At 38.5% G+C, this 21,922-nt stretch overlaps 2 protein-coding genes across 2 annotated transcripts; one reads left to right on the top strand and one right to left on the bottom strand.

Moving 5' to 3' along the window:
* Nucleotides 1-76: 76 nt before the first annotated feature.
* Nucleotides 77-6,349, top strand: CTBS (chitobiase). Its single transcript, XM_059478629.1, has 7 exons — nucleotides 77-273; nucleotides 610-748; nucleotides 1,681-1,889; nucleotides 2,519-2,690; nucleotides 3,240-3,337; nucleotides 4,009-4,170; nucleotides 5,135-6,349. Exons 1-7 carry the CDS (start codon nucleotides 148-150, stop codon nucleotides 5,318-5,320), a joined length of 1,092 nt encoding a protein of 363 aa, XP_059334612.1. The 5' UTR covers nucleotides 77-147; the 3' UTR covers nucleotides 5,321-6,349.
* Nucleotides 6,350-7,757: 1,408 nt separating this feature from the next.
* Nucleotides 7,758-21,624, bottom strand: SPATA1 (spermatogenesis associated 1). Its single transcript, XM_059478550.1, has 13 exons — nucleotides 21,435-21,624; nucleotides 20,478-20,584; nucleotides 17,394-17,511; nucleotides 15,345-15,398; nucleotides 14,929-15,253; nucleotides 14,593-14,799; nucleotides 13,985-14,111; nucleotides 13,781-13,841; nucleotides 13,076-13,193; nucleotides 12,161-12,286; nucleotides 10,210-10,379; nucleotides 9,175-9,273; nucleotides 7,758-8,309 (listed from the first exon to the last, which is right to left on the bottom strand). The coding sequence occupies exons 1-13, from the start codon at nucleotides 21,468-21,470 to the stop codon at nucleotides 8,205-8,207; spliced, it is 1,653 nt and encodes a 550-aa protein (XP_059334533.1). The 5' UTR covers nucleotides 21,471-21,624; the 3' UTR covers nucleotides 7,758-8,204.
* Between the last annotated feature and the right edge of the window lie 298 nt (nucleotides 21,625-21,922).

Here is a 21,922-nt window from a genome sequence, read left to right on the forward strand (position 1 = left end):
CCGGCCCCGGGGTGACCTTTCAATAAACAGCTGCTCTCTGAACGCTGGCCGAGCTCATTTGTCTCTGCACAGGCGGCGCGCTGGGCCCGGCTCCGCCCGGGCCCGCCCCGGGGCCGAGGCTGCGCGGCCGAGCCGACACAGGCGGCCATGGGGCGGCCGTGGGGCGGGTGGCTGCTGCCCGTCGGTCTCCTGCAGCTGCTGGGCCCTGCCGGCGCCTGTCCCTGCCGGGACCCGCGGCTGTGCCAGCCCGTCACGGGCCCCGCCGGCTTCGAGGTGCGCGGCCCCGGCCCGGGCGGGCGCTGGCGGCGCAGGCGGGGCCGGGCCCGGCGGCAGCGCCGCTCGCAGCAAGTGCCGCGCCCCGGGCGCCGCTCTCGAACGGGGGCCCTGCGCTTGGCCCAGGCCGGGCAGGGTCCCCGGGCAGGGTCCCCAGGCAGTGTCCCCGGGCCGAGCAGTGTCTCCGGGCAGTGCCTGGGTCGGTGCTGCCCCGCACTCGGCCCCGGCTGCCATCCGTGCCCAGCGGGGATGTGCCGCTGCGGGAGCCGCGGGAGAATGCTGCTCCTGCTGAGAAGCGCTCAGAGATAACCAGGGTGCTTTTTACCCCTTTTCCAGGTATTCGTGTTTGATGTGGGGAAGGAAGCCTGGAAATCCTATGACTGGTCCAAAATTACCACTGTGGCGGCTTTTGGGAAGTACGATCCTGAGCTCATGTGCTATGCCCACTCCAAAGGCTCGAGGGTAGTACTGAAAGGTTGGTTACACTGGAGAAACATGGGAGTTTATGATACGTGAATAAGATAAGGTACACAGGGCTATATTACCTTGACATTTTACATTCAGTTGTATGCAGAGTATTAAAATCATTAAGAGAATTAATTAATAAGGCTTTAATGAACCCTTGACATTTTGCACGTGCTGGTATGCAGGGTATTGAAACCAACAGTGGATTGTGCCACAGTAGTAACCAAACCATCCCAGTGGCATCTTAATGAAAGTTCTCTTAACAGGGAACATCATTGCTGTGGGGAAAGAGGGAGGAAAGAAAAAGCCGGATATTTGGGTCTGTATTCTAGATCTTATGTGGAGTACACAAAAGACAATGTAAGGAAAGGGATTTTAAGTAATTAGTATTTTGCACTTAAATTAATCCCTCTGTATTAGGAAGTGGTTGAGTTTTAAAACATGCTTACTCAGGAACTCTGTGCAGGTACAAATGTTGATTAGAAAGACAAAGTTCATTAGCTTACATGTTGTAAATACCTTTTGGCTCTGTTGAGAAAAAGCAGAATCCAGGACTACATTGTGGAAAACAGCAAATGTTAAACACAAAAGTAGCTTTCCTCTAAATATGACCAGTTAAAATGCTAAAAGTACTTTGATTTCAAGAAAGGTAATTTACAATAGCTAAAAGAATATTAAGCAGAAGCAAGAAGATTAAAATTATAGAAAAAGAAAGGAACTTAATTTTAACACCACTCTCTCAAAGAACCTTGGTAATCTTTTTTGGGGTGGTTTCTCAAAATTATGCTCCAGGAAAAAATGAACTCCTTTGTATTTTACCAGTATTGATATGGGCATTTTTAATGTTGTGTTTAAATTTGTTGGTTAACTAAAGACAAACTTTTCCTTCCTACTATTACTGTGGTGCAAATGCATGTTAACTCCTGAAGGCCTCTTGTCCAGGTGATGTACCTCTTCAGGAAATTGTTGATCCTGCTAAAAGAGCAGCATGGATATCCCAACAGGTGGATCTTGCAAAAAAGCAGTATATGGATGGAATTAACTTAGATATAGAGCAAGAAGTTAATGAAACCTCCCCTGAGTATTATGCATTGACAGAGCTTGTTAAAGAAACTACAGATGCTTTTCACAGAGAAATAGCTGGATCACAGGTAATAATAATGTACTTTATGCAAACATTAAATTTATTCTTATGAAATGTAAGGACTTTTGGCAGTGCTGTTTAGCAGATGAAAAAGTTTATGCAGATCTAAATATAATATTCTAGTGAATGCTTAATTATGGATGTTAGCTGTGATATAATCTTGTAAGAATCACTCTTTTTGACCTGTGTGAATTTCAATGAGAGATGGGCTTTGCTGAGATTTGTACATACAATGTTACTGCTATGTGTGAGCTGGCAGTTTTTAGTGTCCCTTAATGAATTGTTGAAAGTAGGGCAAATACAGCCTGCTGGGGCAAAACCTTGATAGATTTTTGGTAAACCTATCATGCAAGTTTTCAAGATTTGCACCATGCTTCATATTTTGGGGGGTTTTCATATTATATTGTAATTTCTTTGGTGGTATATGTTCACTAATGAGGTACTCACTTTATTATCTTCTGTTTGTTTGATCAGATGAGCAGCTTCTTCTATAGTTCATTATTATCAAGATGTGTTAAACTGTACCATTTGGGAAATACTGTGTTTAAAAGTCATAGCTTTTTTGGGTTTTTTTTAAGAGATAACAAGGGCACCTAAGTGCCATACTTGGTACTAAATTGTGCATTTTTCCTTCAGGTAACCTTTGATGTGGCTTGGTCTCCAGCATGCATAGATAAAAGGTGCTACAACTACACTGGGATTGCAGATGCCTGTGACTTCTTATTTGTGATGTCATATGATGAACAGAGCCAGATCTGGACAGACTGTGTTGCAAAAGCCAATGCTCCTTACCTGCAGACTTTAGTTGGTGAGGACAGAACACCTCCCCAGGAGTCAGAACATTGCCATTTGCTCACATGAGTAGATAGAAAAGAGGGCTTTTTCTCAGACAGGTTTATTTTGCTATTGTTGCAGTAAGGCTTGGAGTGTGCTCAGATGTGTGTTGTCAGGGTATGAAGACAGTGTCCCTGGTCCTTATGAGCCTGCAGACAGACAGACCTTCAGCCTTGTGTGTTGGTCCCTGTAACCTCAGGAGTGCAAAGAATGCTTTTGGAATGACAAATGGCAGCCAGAGCAGTGGTGTCTGCCTGGGATTGCAGAGAACCTGAAACATTTCTCTCATCTTTTGAACCTCTGCTCAGGGCAGATGGTTTAGAGTGTGAGAAACTGGAGCAGTTACTGGGATCTCAGTAGAGCAAGCCTCTCACTCACTGGAGAGTGCAGGTGAAGGCAAAGGACAGCTTGCACCTTGGCTTCTGGGTATCATGCAGTGGCTCTGGCCCTAAATTAATTGTAAGAATAAAAAGCATAGGAAAAGTAAATGATGCATGTTAATTTTTGTTTCCCTCAAAACTAGGATATGAAGAGTACATTGCTATGGGCATTGATCCTAAGAAGCTTGTGATGGGTGTCCCCTGGTATGGCTATGACTATGTCTGCCAAAACCTATCCACGGTAAGGTGAAGATTATTTGTTTGCAATCAAACTGTTAATTTTTTTCCCTGGAAAGATGTAACTAGATTTTGGTAATCTTGTTTTTGGACTGGGAAATACTGTGGTCTGATGGATAAGGGCATCAAGCTGGGACACAAACCAGAATCTTTTGCTTGGCTGATAACTCATGAGCAGTGTGTTACCAGACATTTTAGCTCCTTAGGCAGCCTGAACCCCATGACATCCAAGCCCTGTGTTTGGGTAAGGAGCTATAAATGTTATCTCTATGAGAAGAGATGAAGTCCAAAGGCCCTACAACACTTGTATGTGCCTTCTGAACACCACTGTAAAGACAGGTGCAACAACCTGTAGCAAACCTACAACTGTTACAGCATAGCAGTTTATGAGGTCTCAAATATTACTTATGAAAAATGTAAGGGTCAATTAAAGGTGGAAAAGATAAGACAACTGTTTAAGCTGAAGGGTATCCATCCAGTCCTGCATTACTGCAGAAAAAAGAAAATGTAGCTGCTTTAATTTACTTTTTTCTACAAATAGTATCTGCTAGATTTGCTTGAAGACTTGGAATTTTTGCGGCCCTCACGCTTCTTGTGAATTGTTCTTGGCTGTACTCCTATTCTGGAGTTGAGGGTATCTCACCTGACACTCGTGGCTCCCTGTTTGTTTTCCAGGAGCATGTTTGTTCCCTCCCCAAGGTGCCTTTCCGTGGGGCTCCCTGCAGTGATGCTGCGGGGAGCCAGGTGCCCTACGCAGCCATCATGAAGCAGGTGAACAGTTCTCTCTCAGGGCTGCTGTGGGATCAGGTGCAGAAGGCTCCATTTTATGAGTACAAGGTAAGAGTCTTTTTCCAAGCCACTGAGGTGTGGAGTAAACATTCATGAACCACAGATCTTTGACTATAAAGTTATTTGGGTTAGATTCTTCCTTTTATGTTTTCTACGTTTTGGTTTGGTTTGGTTTTTTGGGTACCGTAAAGGATCGCTGCAAATTTGTCTTGAATTCCTAGTCTGAGAGAGGGATGCAGTGCCTGAAGACTACAGGAATAATAACAATCTCTATTACTTTCTAGTCTTCTTGAAATACTGTATCATGTCAAAAAGGACATTTTGGCACAAAGACATCCTATAGCTCCATCCTTCACTGTTAGAGTTACTTTCATGAGTTGATAAATGATTTAAACTAAAAATGATTCTGAGATTCTCTTAATTTTGTCTAGCTTGATGCCTTGCATGCATGTTCTCTTCTGCATTTGTTTTCTACATGGACACAGTGAAAGAGTCCATAAATGACTGTGCTTACAAGAACACCACAGTGTGTCCATTTTGTCTTGTTTCTTTAAACATTATTTAAGTTTCACATGTTGGTGATAAAAAGATGTTGTAAGCAATGACCAGGTAAAAGCAGCATAACCTTGATAAAATTTTATACCCTCCTCTAAAACCGCTTATTGCTTAAAAAACCCACAATCTCAAACTAAGTTCACCTGTTATCTTAGATACTGTATCTGAAATTTTAGCTGTATTTTTAAAAAATATTAAAATACAAATTAGATAAGCCTTTTTATCTAAATAGATTCAGTTAAATTGTGTCACTGTTCTATAACTAATATTCTACAATTTTAAAAAATCCAAATATTTGGCTTAGAATTTTTAATTGTCCCATGTGACAAAGAATTGATAAATCAGGAAAATATTAAATAAATCTACCTAGCTTGTTTCTCTCAGTTTTTAGTTGTACTTTTAACTGTGTTCAAGAGAAAATGTGATCACTGAGACTGGTATTTAAATGTTTTTCTAGGATTCTGTTGGTCAGTTCCACCAGGTATGGTTTGATGACCCTCACAGCATCTCTCTAAAAGCAGCATATGTGAAGAGTCGAGGCTTAAGGGGCATTGGCATGTGGAATGGAAATAGTCTTGACTATTCCAGGGAAGCTGCAGCAGAACAACAAACTCAAGCAATGTGGCAAGCTCTGACACCATAAGAACTGTGTAAACCCTTGATTTAGAATGATGAAAATTGGTAATTTTTTTATTTTGGCTTACACTATCACAGATTTTAACTTTATATAAATATATTGTGATTAAAAAAAAACTTTAAAAACGAGGCAAATCAATCTTGTTTTATATGCAAAGCTGTATTTTCATTCTTCAGAAAGTTCCATTGTTGCTTTGGAACAACAATCCTTGTATCAGTAGGTTTTTTTAAGACTGCTCATCTTTTTAATTTTTCACAGTTACTGTAAGTTGGTTAATGCTTGCACCCAGTGTGTGTCTGGAAACAAGACCAATTGATGGATTTACAGGGCAGTCTCATAATGATGCTTTGCAAAAGCTGCCAGGTGCAGCAAATACTTATTCCTGTGTTACATGGTGCAGTCTCAGCCTTCTGACTTCCCAACCCAAACAGTATTTTAGCTAAGTCACTCTAGAATCAGATTAAACAGAATACTGGAGAGACAGATTATTGATTATATCCAGCTTGGTTATTCTTCTAGATGAAAAGATTTTTATGGACTGAAGAAATTACATAACATGAACTAGTTGCTGTTAAGATTTATATCAAAGTTGTTGTTAGAAAGGAATATTCAATAAACTCCAGTTTCACTGTGCTTATGTATCACATAAATTCCGCAGTTTCAAAAACTGAAAATCTCTGACCTTAGCTTGAAGAAGAAGCATTAATATGAAGGTGACTTGGATGATGTTTCCTTCCATTTCAAACTACTTTACTTCCTGAAAACTAGAATTCAGAAGCTCATTTAATAAACTGCATATCTATTTTCCCACACACCCTAAGATTTATTCAGTAGCTTGTTTTTTGTTTTTATGGGGTGTTGCCTCTGAGATAACAGGAGATTATGGTTTTTTTCTAGTTCATATTTTCATAAAATCATTTCCCTTAAGAAGTTGTATAACTTTTTAAAATACACATAGTGATGTAAAGATTAGCTGGTATTTACAGGATTTTTTTTGTTGAATAAAATGCTGCTCTTGGTAGGGCTTGTAAACAAGGCTTGTTCTGTGTCTGTGCTTTACTTGTTTTACAGCTTACAGCCCACACTGCTTGTCTGCTTCTCAGAACTGTTTCACAACCAGATTAAAGTGCAACTGGGCCCTGCTTAAGTGACTCCATTAATTAAAAAAATTATTTCATTAGGTAGATGTAGTCATTTGTGGGCTTGGTGGGATTTTTGGTTTGGTTTGGCTGGGGGGCTTGGGGTTTTTTTGTCTGGTTGGTTGGGTTTTTTTGCTTGCTAAAGAGTTACCACAGTATGGCAGCATTACCATAATGGCTACTGGGGCCAAGACTGGAAGACTTCATCTGAAGTGTCTGCTTGATATTACAGGGGATGGAAAGCAGAAGGTGAAGCCTGCTGCTCTTACAGAAACTAAAAAATTCCCTTGACAAATCAGGTGGCTTTTCACTAGAACACCACTCTATAAGTCTTAAGAGAAACTCCTACATTTTATACATATATATATATATATATATATATATATATATATATATACACAACTTCAGAACCTTAAATGCTTAAATACCGTGCAATGGATATTTGCTGAACTGAGAGTCTTCTGCTATGAATATCTGACCTGCAAAATTCTGAGGGCCAGCTGACTTAATTACAAAACTCTCCTTCCTGTAGCAGTCAAGAATCATGAATTGACAATACTATACTTTAAATTTAGGTGCTGATTTTCCAGTAGCTGGTAGCCTGCTTTCATATCTTAAATAAGACACAATTCTTAAATAGAGAATGTGAGCTTCAACCCTGAATTAGGCAAAAGTGGGTGTAGTTTTAATAATTTATTCAATCCTTTAGCACTAAAATCTTTGTTAAGTCCTATCTTTAAGAAAATAAATTGGATAATGGGTGGTTTGACTCAAGACATTTCTAACTTAGTTCTTCTGAGAGCTGCATAATTTTCTTATCCCATAACTTATTTCCCATGAGTGTTTCACTTCCAGTTATAAATACAGCCTTGATAGCTTTTTAGCTGAGATTAATTTCTAGCATGTTATTCTTCTGCTCAATATAATAACATCTGGTTTGCAAAGAGGCAAACAGCAGAGCTAGAAAAAATTCCTATGAAGAGGATTCTAATTCCTCTTTCAGAGAATTGTTAATCTCAGGGCAGGCGTGATCTTGGAATTAAGGAAAGGCAGAACATGCAGGAGTGTAAATTGGACCAGGATCATCATTTAACTGGCCCAAGAGAAAGCTTGCAGGCAAGCTTTCAAACTACAGAATACACTTAATGTTTTTGTGCCTTTCCTAATAAGAGAGGGAACAAAACCCGCGAGATATGGAAAAAAGTTAGATTATCTGAGATTTTGTTTATGCTTCATAATTATACAGTAATGATACATTGGTAATTTATAGATAGATGTATTTATAATGACAAAAACATGCTCCAGTAAATAGCCAAATAAAGTGTTGCTGTATTTCTACAGAAACTATATTTTAATAATGTCTAAAAAATAGAATGTGTGAGCCTGAAAAAAAGGACAGGAGGTTATAGATTTTAGGTTTATTTCTTGGTAGGTATGTAGTTAATCAAAGAACATCAGCATGCCACTGGCATGTTACACAATTAACTAATTTGCACTTTAAAAATAACAGCTTAGTTTCAGCTGTTACTAGCTTAAACTGTATGTTTAAGTAGTTGACTGATCTTACAGTGAGATTTAAAAAGAAGTGAGCTGCATTACCTCAGTAGCCTAGTATACAAATTCCACAACATTTATATAGTTAATGTCTTTTTACAAAATTACTTCAAGAACATACAAATTAATGCTCTGAAACTCTCTTTCCCATACACTAGAGAGCTGTACATTTCACAGATGTTACTCATGTCATCTTCTTAAATTCCTGATTTTCTGGACTGGAGAATTAAAGCTGAATGAATCTTCTTCTGGGTCAGTTCTGCTCCCAGTGCTTGTAAATCAGATGTTGCTTGCTTTCTCATCTGCAAAAGAACCCATCATTTAAGGAATGCCAATTTAAGAAGGCTTTTTTTGGAGGTGACATGCATATAGGTTTATATAACTAAGACTGAATTTTATACAGGATGGCTGAATACAGAATGCATCTTTCATCTGTGAAATTTTATGTGTCCTAGCACCACTTTGTTCTGTAATTTGCCTTGATGTTTTGGAAACAACTGCAAAAATAATTGTTCTTTCCACTCCTTGCTAGACAATGGAGGAGTCATAATAATTCCAACCACCCTGGAGTAGCCAGTAAACAGGAGCATGGGCAATCTCTGTGATGTAGAACACTCCTACTTCAAGCTTTCAGAGCTGGAAAGATGTACAGGGTGAAGGCCTATACCACCTCTTCCCTCCAAAAAGTGTCATAGGCAACACTGATATGGAATAAAGCAGATGAAGAGGTCTGCAATCTTCTTAGACAGCTTTTTCTCTTTCTTAATTTTTTTGGGGGACTTTTTTCATTTTTTTTTCCCTTTATACCATTTTTCTTTTTTTAGCCATGGTCTATTTATTATTGCTCAGTGCCTCACCACACCAGGTGTATTTCTTCAATTACCTTTTGAATGAAATGGGAATTTCATGAACAAGATTGTGAACCTTAGCTTACATAGTACACTGAGTATCTAAGTTGCTTGGATGCCATACATTCCAAATCATCTGATAACCTGTGTCCTGGAGTAATTTAGCTCAAATGCTAAAGTCACAACACCTAACACCTTAATACTAACAGCATAAAACAAGAACTGTTTAGCAAATGTTTACATCATCTAATAATTGAGAAGTTCTAATTTTTTTCTATACATTTTCACATTTTGACTGTTCTAATAAAAGGCACAGTACCTTAATTTCTATGAGGAGTCTCATTTTTGTATCCTCTAGCTTCCTCCTCAGTTGATGGAGTTCGTGCTGCACTGTGGCAATCCGGATGATTGTGTAATTCTGTGTGAAACAACAACAAACCTCGAGGTGCAGCATTAGTGCATCTGTCCCTCACTGGGTGTTCCTTCACCACTCAGAAACAATCCTCTAACAACCTCTTTCCAAATTCCCTGTCTGCCCAGCTGGCTGGTGCCTGCCTGGCTGCACGTCGCCCTTGAGGGCTGGGGAGAACCCTTTGCTCAGCCTCACCGCTCTGCAAATCCCAGCTCCCTTCTCAGGGGGCTGCCCACTACAGAAAAGGACCAATAATGTATCTGAGCATAGCCACAACGCAATGTCAACCCTACTCCTATTTTTATTTCGTAGATATTTCAAGATAGCTCCAACAATACATGTTTGTATATAATATACACTCTTAGATTGTACATGCACACCTTTCAGATGCAAGAAAGGGACATCTATTTTTCCTAGGCTAGCTCCAGTTTTGTTCTCAACAGCCTTGCTTCCATTAATGCATATAGAAAATTAGCAGACACAAGTGTTGGAAAGGGTGTTTCCTCCTTTTCTTTTATCTTTTTTCTTTTTAATCCCTCTGAACTTCCTGTGAAACTCACAGTTGCACAATAGTTGAAGTGCAACCACTTCAAAAGCTACAGATGTGTTTTCTGTGCTCCAAACATTCACTGCCTCCTTGTATGAAATCTTGCATGATAGAAACAAAGTAGAACTGAACAATCCATTAACTACACTTAACAGAAGGGGATTTTGTTAAAAAAAGGTACCAACAGAAAGCAGAAAGAAACAAATGCTCAAACTCAAGCACTTCTGCAGTCTTTTGGAGACAAATGGCCTGAAGGAACTCTGTCCCTCAGATCATTGAGCTAAAGGTAGTTTACAAGTTATTGGTTGGTGATAAATCTGTTATTTTAATTTATGTTTTATACAAAAAACCCTCAGACTGTGAAAAAAGAGATAATAAATAATACAAGCAAATACCTTGGAGGTTGTTGTTTTGTTTGGTCGTTTTTGGCTATTTCTGGCTTCCAGTTGCAAGAGCAATTTCTGGTGGCAAAGCTCTAAATCTTGTTGCAGTTTGTTTAAAGTGTCCTCCAGTGAAACTGTAGCTTTCTTGGTTTCAAAGTACTTCTTCTTCCATTCCTCACGCACTGCACAGGAGAACAGTAACAGGGTTTGGTCTTGTTCACCTTATCATAAGGTCTGCTGAAGGCAGTCATGACAGCTCATCCCACAAGCTTCAGCTGGCCAATGCACCCACTGAAACATGGCAGGAGGTTTCTTTAAAATAAACATGTAGTGAAAAAAATCTTCATTCAAGTTACATTCTCTCTAAATGCAATTGAATTTTCACATAAACCTGCAACAAAGGGCTCTGTCTGTCCACTGAGATAAAACACAGGGTCCAAACCCAAAGTTTATTCAGCCTGGCTGTTCTGCAGCACCTAGGTGCTCCTGTGAAGAGTGGTATGCCCAGCACAGTCTGAATTCCACTGCTCTACTGTACCAGAAAATGTAGCATTGTAGATTTAATCAAAATTTATGCTCCTCATGGACAGAGATTTGGAACAGCTTCAGTTTGACATCCCAAATTATAGGGAACAGTCAGTTACCTTTACACTTCACTATGATTCTCCCTGTGTTGTCAGTGTGCTATCAAGAGGTGGCACATCAATGCCCCTGACTGTGGCAGTCTTATGGCCGCTGCAAATCTGCAGTGTCTTAAATGAATCCCTTCTTTCAAGGCATAGTTTATGGGAGCAGGACAAGTGAAACTTACCCAAAACAGCTCAGCTGTTGGAGGATGACTCTGTGCCAGGTAACTGAGAGTGCCTGTCAGCATGGCACTCTTAGGAGGCTATTAAATACAGGCTTGGATGGCTGTTACTGCAGAAAATGCTCTTTCCTTAATATCTTGTAAAGAAACATGCTTGCTATGTGCCCTTACTTACAAAACTCTTCAGGTCTGATTAAAAAATAAATTCAGAGGTACAGATGCTTGTTGCACAACCTGCAGAAGCTGTTTGAATCCTTGTGAAATAACCTTTATTTTACCTAACTGGATAACATAATTTAAGGCAATGCAGGTGCCATTTAGGGCTTATCTCTACCTTGAATTGCAGCTCCATGCTATTACAGAGTTACTGCTTCACACACCCAAGTGTGGGGTTTTTAAATACAAATTCCCCAGGCTGTGCAGCCATGTCCTTAGAGAATAACTGAAAGAATGATCTCTCCTTTCAATGAGCTACAAGTAATATTTGAGACTAGTAATGACTTAGTGACATTTAAGCACAAAGAGAAAGCTCTCAAAACATCAAAATTATTAAATCTCATTTCTGTATAACTGGGATGTGACTTAGGGAAGATAGTTTTAAGTATAAACTTGAAAATAATTTTATGAAGAATATTTATGCAAAATTTCAATGAGATTTGACCTTGTTAAAAACCAAAGTTTGTCCAGCTTGTCACAACAGGCTTGGAACTTCCATGTCATAAGCTGAATACCATTGGATAGGAAGAACAAAAATTATTATGCTGCAATTTACCTGAAGCCCTATCAACACAGTACAAGCCTCTTGTAAGCTAAAGGCAGGATTAGAAAATGCCAGGCTGCCCTGGGCCTCAGAGAAAAGCCTGCAGTAGTTCTCTGAGCACTGCACATACATGAGACATAACTTGAATAGTTTAGGAAAGCCAGAACAACCTTAACTTTATAAGACATGCCACAAAGAAAAAAAAAGTGTAAGGAAACATTGCAACCTTGAATATTTCTAGCATGCTATTACACAAAATGAGTCTTCTTGGAGCTATTGGTTAGCAGACTGATCTCTCTGTAATTAAGCTCACTGACAAGGAGACAAATATTTTCACATTGGTTTCACTGTAATTTCTCAATCAATCCAAATTCCAAAATAAATTAAAAGTGTACCATGGTATCCCCTCAGCTTATTTTGCTCCAGTAGCCCTTTAGCTTTTTTTCTCAGTTCTTCTCTAGTTTTTTCCATGCGCCTTCTGTCTTCCTTCATTTGTTGCAGTTGTTCTGCCATCCTGTTTTCTAAAGATATTACAATTATATTTAGCAAGCATTTGAATACTCTAAGGACAAAGGATCAGTCAAGACTTTTGTAATGCACTCATCACAAATAATGCCAAAAGCTCTGCCAGAACAAGCAATAGAAACAATTTCATTTTAATCAGGTTTAATTTTAAGCTAACTTTTCAGAATGGCTGGTGCTTTAGAAAAAGGGGGAAATCCAGCATGCATCCAGGCATGCACACACACATGCAAACAAACATTTCTGTATGTTTAGACAATGTATCACTAAAACTATGTAAGCAAGAAATATATTCACTCCATACATTGCAAACTCTTCTCAATGAAGCCTAAAAAGCCTCCAAAAGACTATTTCCTGCTTAAAATACATTGCAATAGAAACTGTACAGAAATCTTGCCTGAAACTCCAGCTTGCAGGACAATATCTGAGACTTTCACTAGTCTGCAACAATAGGTCTAACACTTAACTTCTCACTATCCTCCCCCTCAGCAACACCACTTGTGGTTTTCTTTGCTACATTCTCACTTGAGACTGCAGCATTTAATCTGATCTCCCTCCTTTTCTCCTTCCATCCACTTGACAAGTTGGGTTTTCTAGTGCTGGGAACCTGCAAAGCTCTAGGACAGCCCATGCAATCATAAATACCTGGAATTTTCCATTAATAAATTAAAATTTGTAACAATACTGTGAATTAATGCATGTATAGTATAGGTATTTATGTCTTCATTGAGTCTTCAGTCTTGATTAAAAGTTCACTTCCTTGTAATTTCTTGGAATCATGTACTCACTTGCTGCTTGAATTACAGGAACTTGAGCTGGATTTACAGTAAATGCCAAAAAAGGTGAACTAGGAGCAGAAATACACTCTTTTGGACAAGTAAGATGATTTTGCTTGTTTTCATCTGCCTATAGAGTCAAAAGACACAACTATAAGTACATCACCATAATCCTGAATAGTTACATTAGACACATGCCCTGAAAGTGGCCTGAGTGAAGGAGAGGGCTGAATTTGACTTCAGGCAGGATTTTTTAGTCTGTTACCAATATCCATGACCACTAAATTACAAACAGCTGGATCTCTGCAAACAAAATGAGAGTACTGAACACTTCATCACACAGAACACACAGACAAAACTACAGATTATTGCTACTGGTTCTTGTCCATGCCCATAACCCCCAAGTTACTGATAGTCCCATGCAAGACCAGGAGCTAAGGGCCTTAAAATGGCCACCTGGTTTGTTAATTATGAAATCAAAACCTGCCAATTTCTAAACTAAAATCTGTAATTGTAGATTTTAATTGTTTAGAAAGATAGTTGATATTCATTACAAAATCTAAGCTAAGTAGCACAGCATGAATAAACTTTTCTCAATTATTCTCAAATCTTTCATATTTATAATGAGTCACCAGTCTTACAAAATGAGACTGTTTCTAGGTGGAGGACTTTATTTATTGCTCAAGATTACTAGGAATGTTACCTTGAAAAACATACCTGATTATCCAGTTTTTCACCAAGAACAACTCCAGTCTTCTTAGTTCTGTTTTGCTGCAAGCTAAGATAAAATCAAAAAAACAAGTGAAAGTTCACCAAAATGTTTTTCCCTGCTTTTCTTTCATTTATTTGAAGTCTATAAAGTAAGTTTGTATTGGTGAATTAATATTATCCATTATTTTAGGAGATGTATTATTTGCTAACCTTTGTTTTTTGTGGACATAATCTGTAGTTTGGTCTTCCCTTATTTTAAGATTTTCAGCACCCTGTATTCTGTCTCTTCTTAATTTGGTATCTTTTTGGTGCTCATTATTTTCCATGTTTGCTAGTTCTGTGACAGGATAGTGATGACAAAAACACATAGATTACACTTGCAAAAATCAGGCTGGTTTGACTGTCAATGACTGGGCTTTCCAACCTGTATTGGAAATTCAGTGAATCAACACAGCAAGTGGTGTTATCTCTAGGATTTGGAAATGCTCCATAAATAACAGAAGAAAGAAATCAAGGGGGAAAAAAGGTATTTTTGTTATTAGAATTTATATCTGACTGATTCCAGTGATTAGGCAAATGTATCAACTACAGTAAAGTGTTTCTCTATATCAGCACACAGTGCTAATGAAGGACCACATCTCTCTGAAACACATCATCATTATTTTAAAAAAATGGAATATTGCTCTCATAGTGCTATTCCAACTTACACTTTAATTACAGATTTCTTAAAACTTAGCTTTACTTTGCTTTAGCATAAAGGCAATAACAAACATGTGTACCCTTTTGATATTTAATGCAATTTTGGGGTCTTTGGTTACCCTGGCCTTGTTCATCACTGTGGTTTACATGAGTAAGAGCAGTTCCTTTGGCTTTGTCATTCCACCTAGGAGCATTGCAGTCTTCTTCCTCTTGGCTGAGATGATTCTGCTCAGAGGTCTGTAATACCAGGTCCCACTTTCCAGACTCCTGGTCTGCAGGATTGGAATGACTTGGTGTGAAGAGAGATCCATCAGATCCACTTGGATCTGTATAGTAATTGATAATACGTCAGAGATATTATTTACTGTGTGGTTAACATTTACTGTAAATGTTAACCATAATATTTGTTTTTCTTCTCATTCATCACCCTCCTTCACCACACTGGTTAAGCTTACCTTTTTCTTCAAACTGTTTTTCTGGAATCCTGTTGTTATTGTCTTGCTTATTGTTTGTGTGTGAAACTGGAACAGGCTCTTTCTCACCCCATTTCACAGGACTGGGCACTTCCACATTTTCTACCTGATGCCTGCTTTGTATTCTTTCTAAAAATGGTTTGCCTTTTTTAGGTTTCTGTTGGGAAAGGCTGGATAATCTTGATCCATGACCAAACCTATTAACTTTTTCACTAATGTGATGTTTCTGTTGAGGTGATGATAGCAATGGATAAACATCTTCAAAATAATCCACTCCAGGTAGTAAATATAATTCAGGATAAAGTGCCTGAAATTGCAGATTATATCCATCAGACACAAAGAAAATGTGCAATGTAAAGTTTTAGAAAATGGTACCTTACAAGCCACTCAGTACTTACATAAGGAGGAGCAAATGACTTCAGTTCCAGTTCTGTTTCCTGCTTTGCTTTCACCTCAGAAGATAAAGTATGGAAACATAACAAATAAAATACTTTTTTCATCAATAGTGTTGCATGTGACATATGCACTCTATTGTCATTTTTTACATACTGCATTCTTTTATAACCATCACCATAATCTGTAGTGGCTTTATGGAGTAAAAGTATTTCAGAGTACATTTGTATTTTCTGACAGAGTTCTGCAACTTTGTCTATTTTTCAAAATCTTAATCAGACCCACAAGATTACATGCACGTACTGAATGGTTTTTTATCCTTTGCATCTGATCCAACAATCCCAGGAAAAGAAAATTTGCAACTTTCTTTATCAAAAGTTGCTTCAAGCTGAATCTGGACAGAAATGCTGAGTCTCACGTAATTTTCTCTATTTCCCTAATACAGGAATGCAAAATATGGAATGTATATGGGAAAAAAAGTCAAATATTATCCTATGTCTTCTTGTATTTATCATTTTCCTTCATATTCTTTTTGTGACATACACTTTCACATTTAAACAGTTGTCCTGAAAACAAAGTCTAAAATAGTCAATATATATTTGAAATATGTGCTCCAACGTAAGGAAAAGAAATCTGAGCTTACATTCAAATAATTATATTGAATTAAACACAAAGGTTCTATATAAAAAAGGAAGAGCAAATGAACATGATTTTAGTTTATGTTTATCTTTTCATTTAAGAGACCCCTGCTTGCAAGTAGGGCACAGCTCTTAGTTCTGCTTACATTGTTAGAGTTGTGAAACAGAAGACTAAGGGGAGAGAACACTCAACAAATATTTGATCATGGAGATGTAATTCAATGAGGTTACCATGACCCTAAACAACAAATAAAGCAGTTGGTTTATTGCTTTACACTTTGCTATAAAGTTAAACATCAAGCAACAGTAAATATCTCAAAGAGAAACTGTATCTTTCATTTGTCTCTATAAATCCTCATGTAGGTTGCCAGTACCTTTAATTCTCTATTAACATAAAATATTTTATTCATTTGCTGACATTATAAAGGCAGGAAAATTTCTCCATTTATCTGTGAACTATGTGGGGATGAAAATGAATCATCTTACTTATTGTCATCCAGTTAAGAAGACCTCAATTCACTGAAACATATGAATACTTTCCAATTTAGATTGTATCACACTCTTTTAAGTTTCTTTTCATGTATTTCCACCTAGTTTTGCAAATCACTTAGTATTTATTCTAGTCTCTGTGAGAGTGATTTTAGTGATAATTCAACTAGAAATGAAATAAAGAATGGCACCGAATTTCCTGCTTGTAGTTAGTTTCCAAATTCATGAGAAAGAGGTGAAATGAGACATGGAAAAGGTATTCTATACTTACATAAATGACTTATATCTTTGTGTGTTACATGAACAAACTTTCAGTTGGACTAATTTTGAAGTTTATTTAATCTTTAGCTATATTTTGTAAGATATATATTTAGAACTGATGGAGGAACAGTTATGATTCACACATGTAGGGGTTTCATTACTGATATCTCAGGCTGTATTATTGGACTAAACAGTGGAACTTCCAGAGAAGCTTTCATTCAGAGAATATCTTAAATGCTTTTGACAGGTCACAGCAGGAGCCATTACAGGAACTCTGACTGACCTTCCATTGCACTTTGTCAACTGAATAATCCCCAACCTTGTACAGGTAGTAATGGCCTTATGGGTTTGGATTTTTTTTAATGCAACCAGATTTGTCATATTTAACCCATGGACTCACCAAAACCATTATATTTTCACTGGATGGTGACTAATTACACCTGTTGCTTTAAAGGGTACTTGTAATACAACTGTCCAGCTTTGGCCTTGCACTCGGGGAAGCAGATATGCTCTGACAAGAGCTTAGGCTGCAGCATGTTTAAAAGAAATGCTAACAGTGCCCCTAAAATTATCTCTACTTTATGTAATATTATTTCATCTGCAGGAATGAAATCTCTGCTTTACATTATATAACAGAAAAGCATTAAAGAAAAAAAATTAACTTACCACTGCTAGTTTTTTCCCAATGCATTTTAAAAATCTGAATTTATCTGCGACTGTCACTCCACCCAGGTACTCTCCAAGCCTCTCCCGCAGCACTCTTAATGTGATGTGAGGAGACACCCTAGAATGTTGTCATTCATTAATACATCTGTAAGACCAAATAATGATGGCTAGTTAGTAGGAGGGGGAAGATAAAGGTCTGTGCATGCTGGCTTGCACAGCCAGAATGACCCAAACTGGGAGCTGTGTCCTAGAACTGAAGCCAGTTACAGACAGGCCAGAGGGTTTTGGGGTGGCACTCAGAACACTGCACCCTAAGGGCTGTCCTAACATTAACCAGCAAGACTCACCTTGTACACACAAAGGGAACACATGGAAGCTGACAAAATATGAAATTTACTTCTTCAGAATGCTGTTGCTCATCTGCAGATGAATAACAACACCACTGGAAGCTACAGTCATGCACTTCCATACAAGTGACACAGTTTCTTGGGCTGGACCAGGACTGTTGAACATTCCCTTCAAGCATCCAGGGCCAGAGGAGCCTTCAGCACTGTTCACTTCAAGCAGCAGGCACATTCCTTTGCTTTGTCTTTTCCAGCACAAATTCACAGTTGGGTGTGTGCATGTGTGCATGCAAATGTATTTTAAATAAAAACCAAACACTGCAGTGTGAACATTTCCACCATGATTTGAGGATGAGAATGTTGACACAAATATGAATTACATCATTTAATGTACTACTTGAAAGTATGCAAATATTTAGGTAATGAGCTCAGTAGAAAGATCACTACAGAATAAAAAGCATCTCTGCACAATAAATCCAAATGTGCCAGAGGCATACCAAAGCACTGCAGCACAGCACAAGCAATTCTAATTGTTCTAAGCTGCCATATAAGAAACCAGGGAACAAATGCAGGCCTGACACTGTTAATCACCCACTCTGATTAAGTGGCAGGATGATTTTGGCCCAGGCAGCTCTGACTCCTCAAGCAATGCACAGACACAGCTTGGGGGACAGCACATGGCATTCTCAGCAAACAGTACAGACAAGGACCTGCCAGGTCTTCAGCATTATCCTGTCAAGGTTTGTTTGCACTTGCAAGCAGCCCTTTAGGCCTTCAGCTCACAGCTCAAGCATGTAGTAAAAACACTGCCATTTTCATGTCATGAACACCATGCTTGCCTTGTATTATTTCAAATACCCTGGACTTAGAGGACCCTCCTCAAGATCATAAAACGTCTGCAGAGTGGACACATCTACAATTTATAATGGGGGAAAAGTATCTAGGTATCCAGATCCTGAGATATAGGGCAGAAATTTAGCTCAAAATTGTTTGCCAGTGCAGCTGCTAGGAAAATGCAATAATATTAGTCTGTCACTTGCTGCCACTGGCTGGCACAAAACAGTCACATACAAGTCACTTGCTTCAGGGTGTCCCTTTAAAAGCAATGCAAACTAGAGCTCATGGCAGGCATCTCATCCAGAAAAAATAAAAGTTTGGCTTCTGTGGTGAGGAATGAGGAATGGAAAAAAAAGCTCACAGAGGCTAAGAAATCAAGTTCATGGGAACAAGAACTCAGGGCCATAGAAAATTACACCCTTAACATCTTCGTCTAATTTCACAGCTAATGGAAGTGGCCTGTACTTTGACCTAGGAATCCTTTGGAAAGCTGACTCAGACAGCACTGGGATTGTCAAGCTGACTGAACAACAGAGCTATCAACAGGTCCAAGTCACAGGAGTACCAGTAATTCCCTCTCCTGGATTATAATAAAAGAAGTTTTTTAAAATATTTTTTGTTTCTAAAGACAGTGATTCACTGGCCAGGTACGAGTTATGTTAATGGTAATGTCCTTTATCATTGCATAGTACCCCTAGAAGAATTAATTAGCAATTATCTAAGAGTCACTAGCAAGCAACACTATCCAGGTAGATACAAACCCACTGAAATCAGTGAGAATCCTAGTTTAATTTCATGCCTCAGTGAAATAAATTTTCACTAGAAAATATAGGGCAGTGGCAGATGTCTATGACATGAAATTAAGTTACCACTTCACACCTGTATTCTGCACCGCTGCTGCAGACTAGAACAGCAAACAAAATGAGTTTATGCTCTTATTTTCTCTGGTTTTGAGCAGCCTTTCAACAGAAGCAGCTGTGAGAATGAATGCATTCTGCCCTACCTGATTGCTGTCAGTCTTTTCAGCTACACTGTATATTGTCTCAAGTGGACAATACAAGACTCAATTTAAACTAATTAAAACCTCTATTCCCTGCACTTTTAGCTGAATTGACAGGTTTTGCACAGATGTAGACAAGGTGTATGTAAAATCTCAGTTTCAATACACATCTTTACATTATTTGATTTTTCTACAACTTGTCACCACACTAGACACTGAATTTTGTGAGCAAAGTGTTTTAGGAGTATTAAAAAAAAATTCAAAGTTTTGACAGATGAAAAATACAACTCCTTGTGCCAGGTTTGAGCCTAGCACTGGGAACCAGGGTATTCTTTCACTAAGTCCTTTAAACAGCTACCTGAGAGCACACACAGCGCACAGCGTTGTGCACAGCCTTTCACTTTCTTCTTTCAAGATGAAAGAGGAAATGCTGCTGGTTCATGGGCTGTAAGGCTTTCCCTTGAGAAACAAGGCTTCAGCTCTTTCTCTGGACTGAGAAAGCTCAGATCAGCCTACCCCTCTTCCTGGGAACTGAAAGGCTATCCAATCTTCATCAAGCCATTCTCTTGAAGGCTGGCCCATTGCCCAGAAGAATTCCAGCTTTTGATAATCAGACTCAAGGAGACAGAAAGAATGTAAGATATGATTTTACAATATAAATCTTTCTACAGAAATACTAGCACTGCTCTGGAAGTGCTTTTCAATGTCTACACCATGCCTGACACAGTACAAATTAACATAATGCTGGTTATGGTCACCACTTACACTCCAGACATTTCATTAGACAACAAGTTTCTGCTGCAGATGTAATTGTGCTCTCTAGAGCAACAGTCGGACTAAAAGTTGGACTGAAGGACAGTGTGAAGGACCTACCATGTACATGAAACCTAAAACCACACTCACCTTATAAATCCAGCTGAGACAAATTTGCTAGTAAGAGCTACAGGAACTGTATTCAGCTTGAAGTTCCACACTTCTGCTGGGACACAAAAAACATGAAGTTCCAACAGCTAGAAAAAAGAGCAGATGTAAATGTATTATCATCCTCTTCCTATACACTTTGGTTTTTTTAGGTGGACTTCCAATTTGTGTAGCAGGAATGGTTCCTTTGGTACTAGCACAGGGACTAGAACAGTGAGGCCCTGTCTCACAGTGATGACTAGATTGTGACAACAGTGACAGCAGAGCAATTTGTGACTGAGTGCCAGCTGAAATAAGTCACATTAGAACAAGCTCCCCAATGGAAGTGAGATAATGGAGAGCCTGTGCTACTGCTGTGTATCACTGTGACAGCAATGGAGAGATCTTACCAAAACCAGTTGATACTCTGGAGTGTCATGACTACAAGAATCCCTCAGCTGAAATCATACCTTTGTTCATCTCATAAAAAATGCAAAGCCCTGAAAGTTTGATTCAAATAGCACCACAGCTTGACTGTGTAATCAAGAAAAAAAATTTTAAAATATTTCTGACTGTTTTAAATAATATTAGCTACCTTGGAAACACAAAAATATTCCTGCTAATGTCTGCAAAAAGAATAACTAAGCTGGCTCTGACCAAGGTTCACTTGGGCTGTGTTGAGACCTGTGGCAGTTGTTGCACTGCTAATTTCCAGCTCTTGGTATTTTTAGTAAAACTCAGATAGTATTGACAAGGGTGATATACTTCCATTTAACTAAAAACGATGCAAATAATCTATATTAAATACTTCCACAAGTGTTGAGTTACTTAATATGAACTAGAAAATAATTCTTTCTACATATACTATTTTAAAATCAGGTATTCTAGAACCTTAATGTATTCTTACATTTTGTTTGTGAAATCTAAAAAATCTGTGTGGAAAAGCACAAAATCTCTCACCTGTGAAGTTCGAGGTCTCATTTGATTCAATGACATGTTGGTCCCTCTGTGTGACCACAGCAAATGCCAGGAAGGCTTTCTAATTTTCTTTTTGATTGAAGCATTCTTTAAGAATGAGTTTCATGATAATCTGTTGTGACAGAAGTTACTCCATAAATATCCTTTTTTCATTTACTGATCTTCATTCCACTTATGAAAACGGAAGTCGTGTGCTGAGGCAGAAAGCTTCCAGCTAACTGCAAACAGAACCAACCACACCTTCTACACAAGTGAGTGTCACCTAAGTAACTGGGGGAATTGCTAAATCATAGCCCTGAGCCTCTGAGATCTGCCCTAGAGCATTTCCTCTTAACATTTCCTCCCCTTTCATAAAAATATGAATTTGGTAGTATACAATTTTCTATACAATTCCACTGTTTTCCTAAAGACAAAGACCTAAATCCCCATAAAACAAGATTCTTGCAGGACCTGGATCTGATAAAGTGATG

The sequence above is a fragment of the Ammospiza nelsoni genome, chromosome 9 (assembly GCF_027579445.1).
Source record: "Ammospiza nelsoni isolate bAmmNel1 chromosome 9, bAmmNel1.pri, whole genome shotgun sequence".
NCBI lineage: Eukaryota > Metazoa > Chordata > Aves > Passeriformes > Passerellidae > Ammospiza > Ammospiza nelsoni.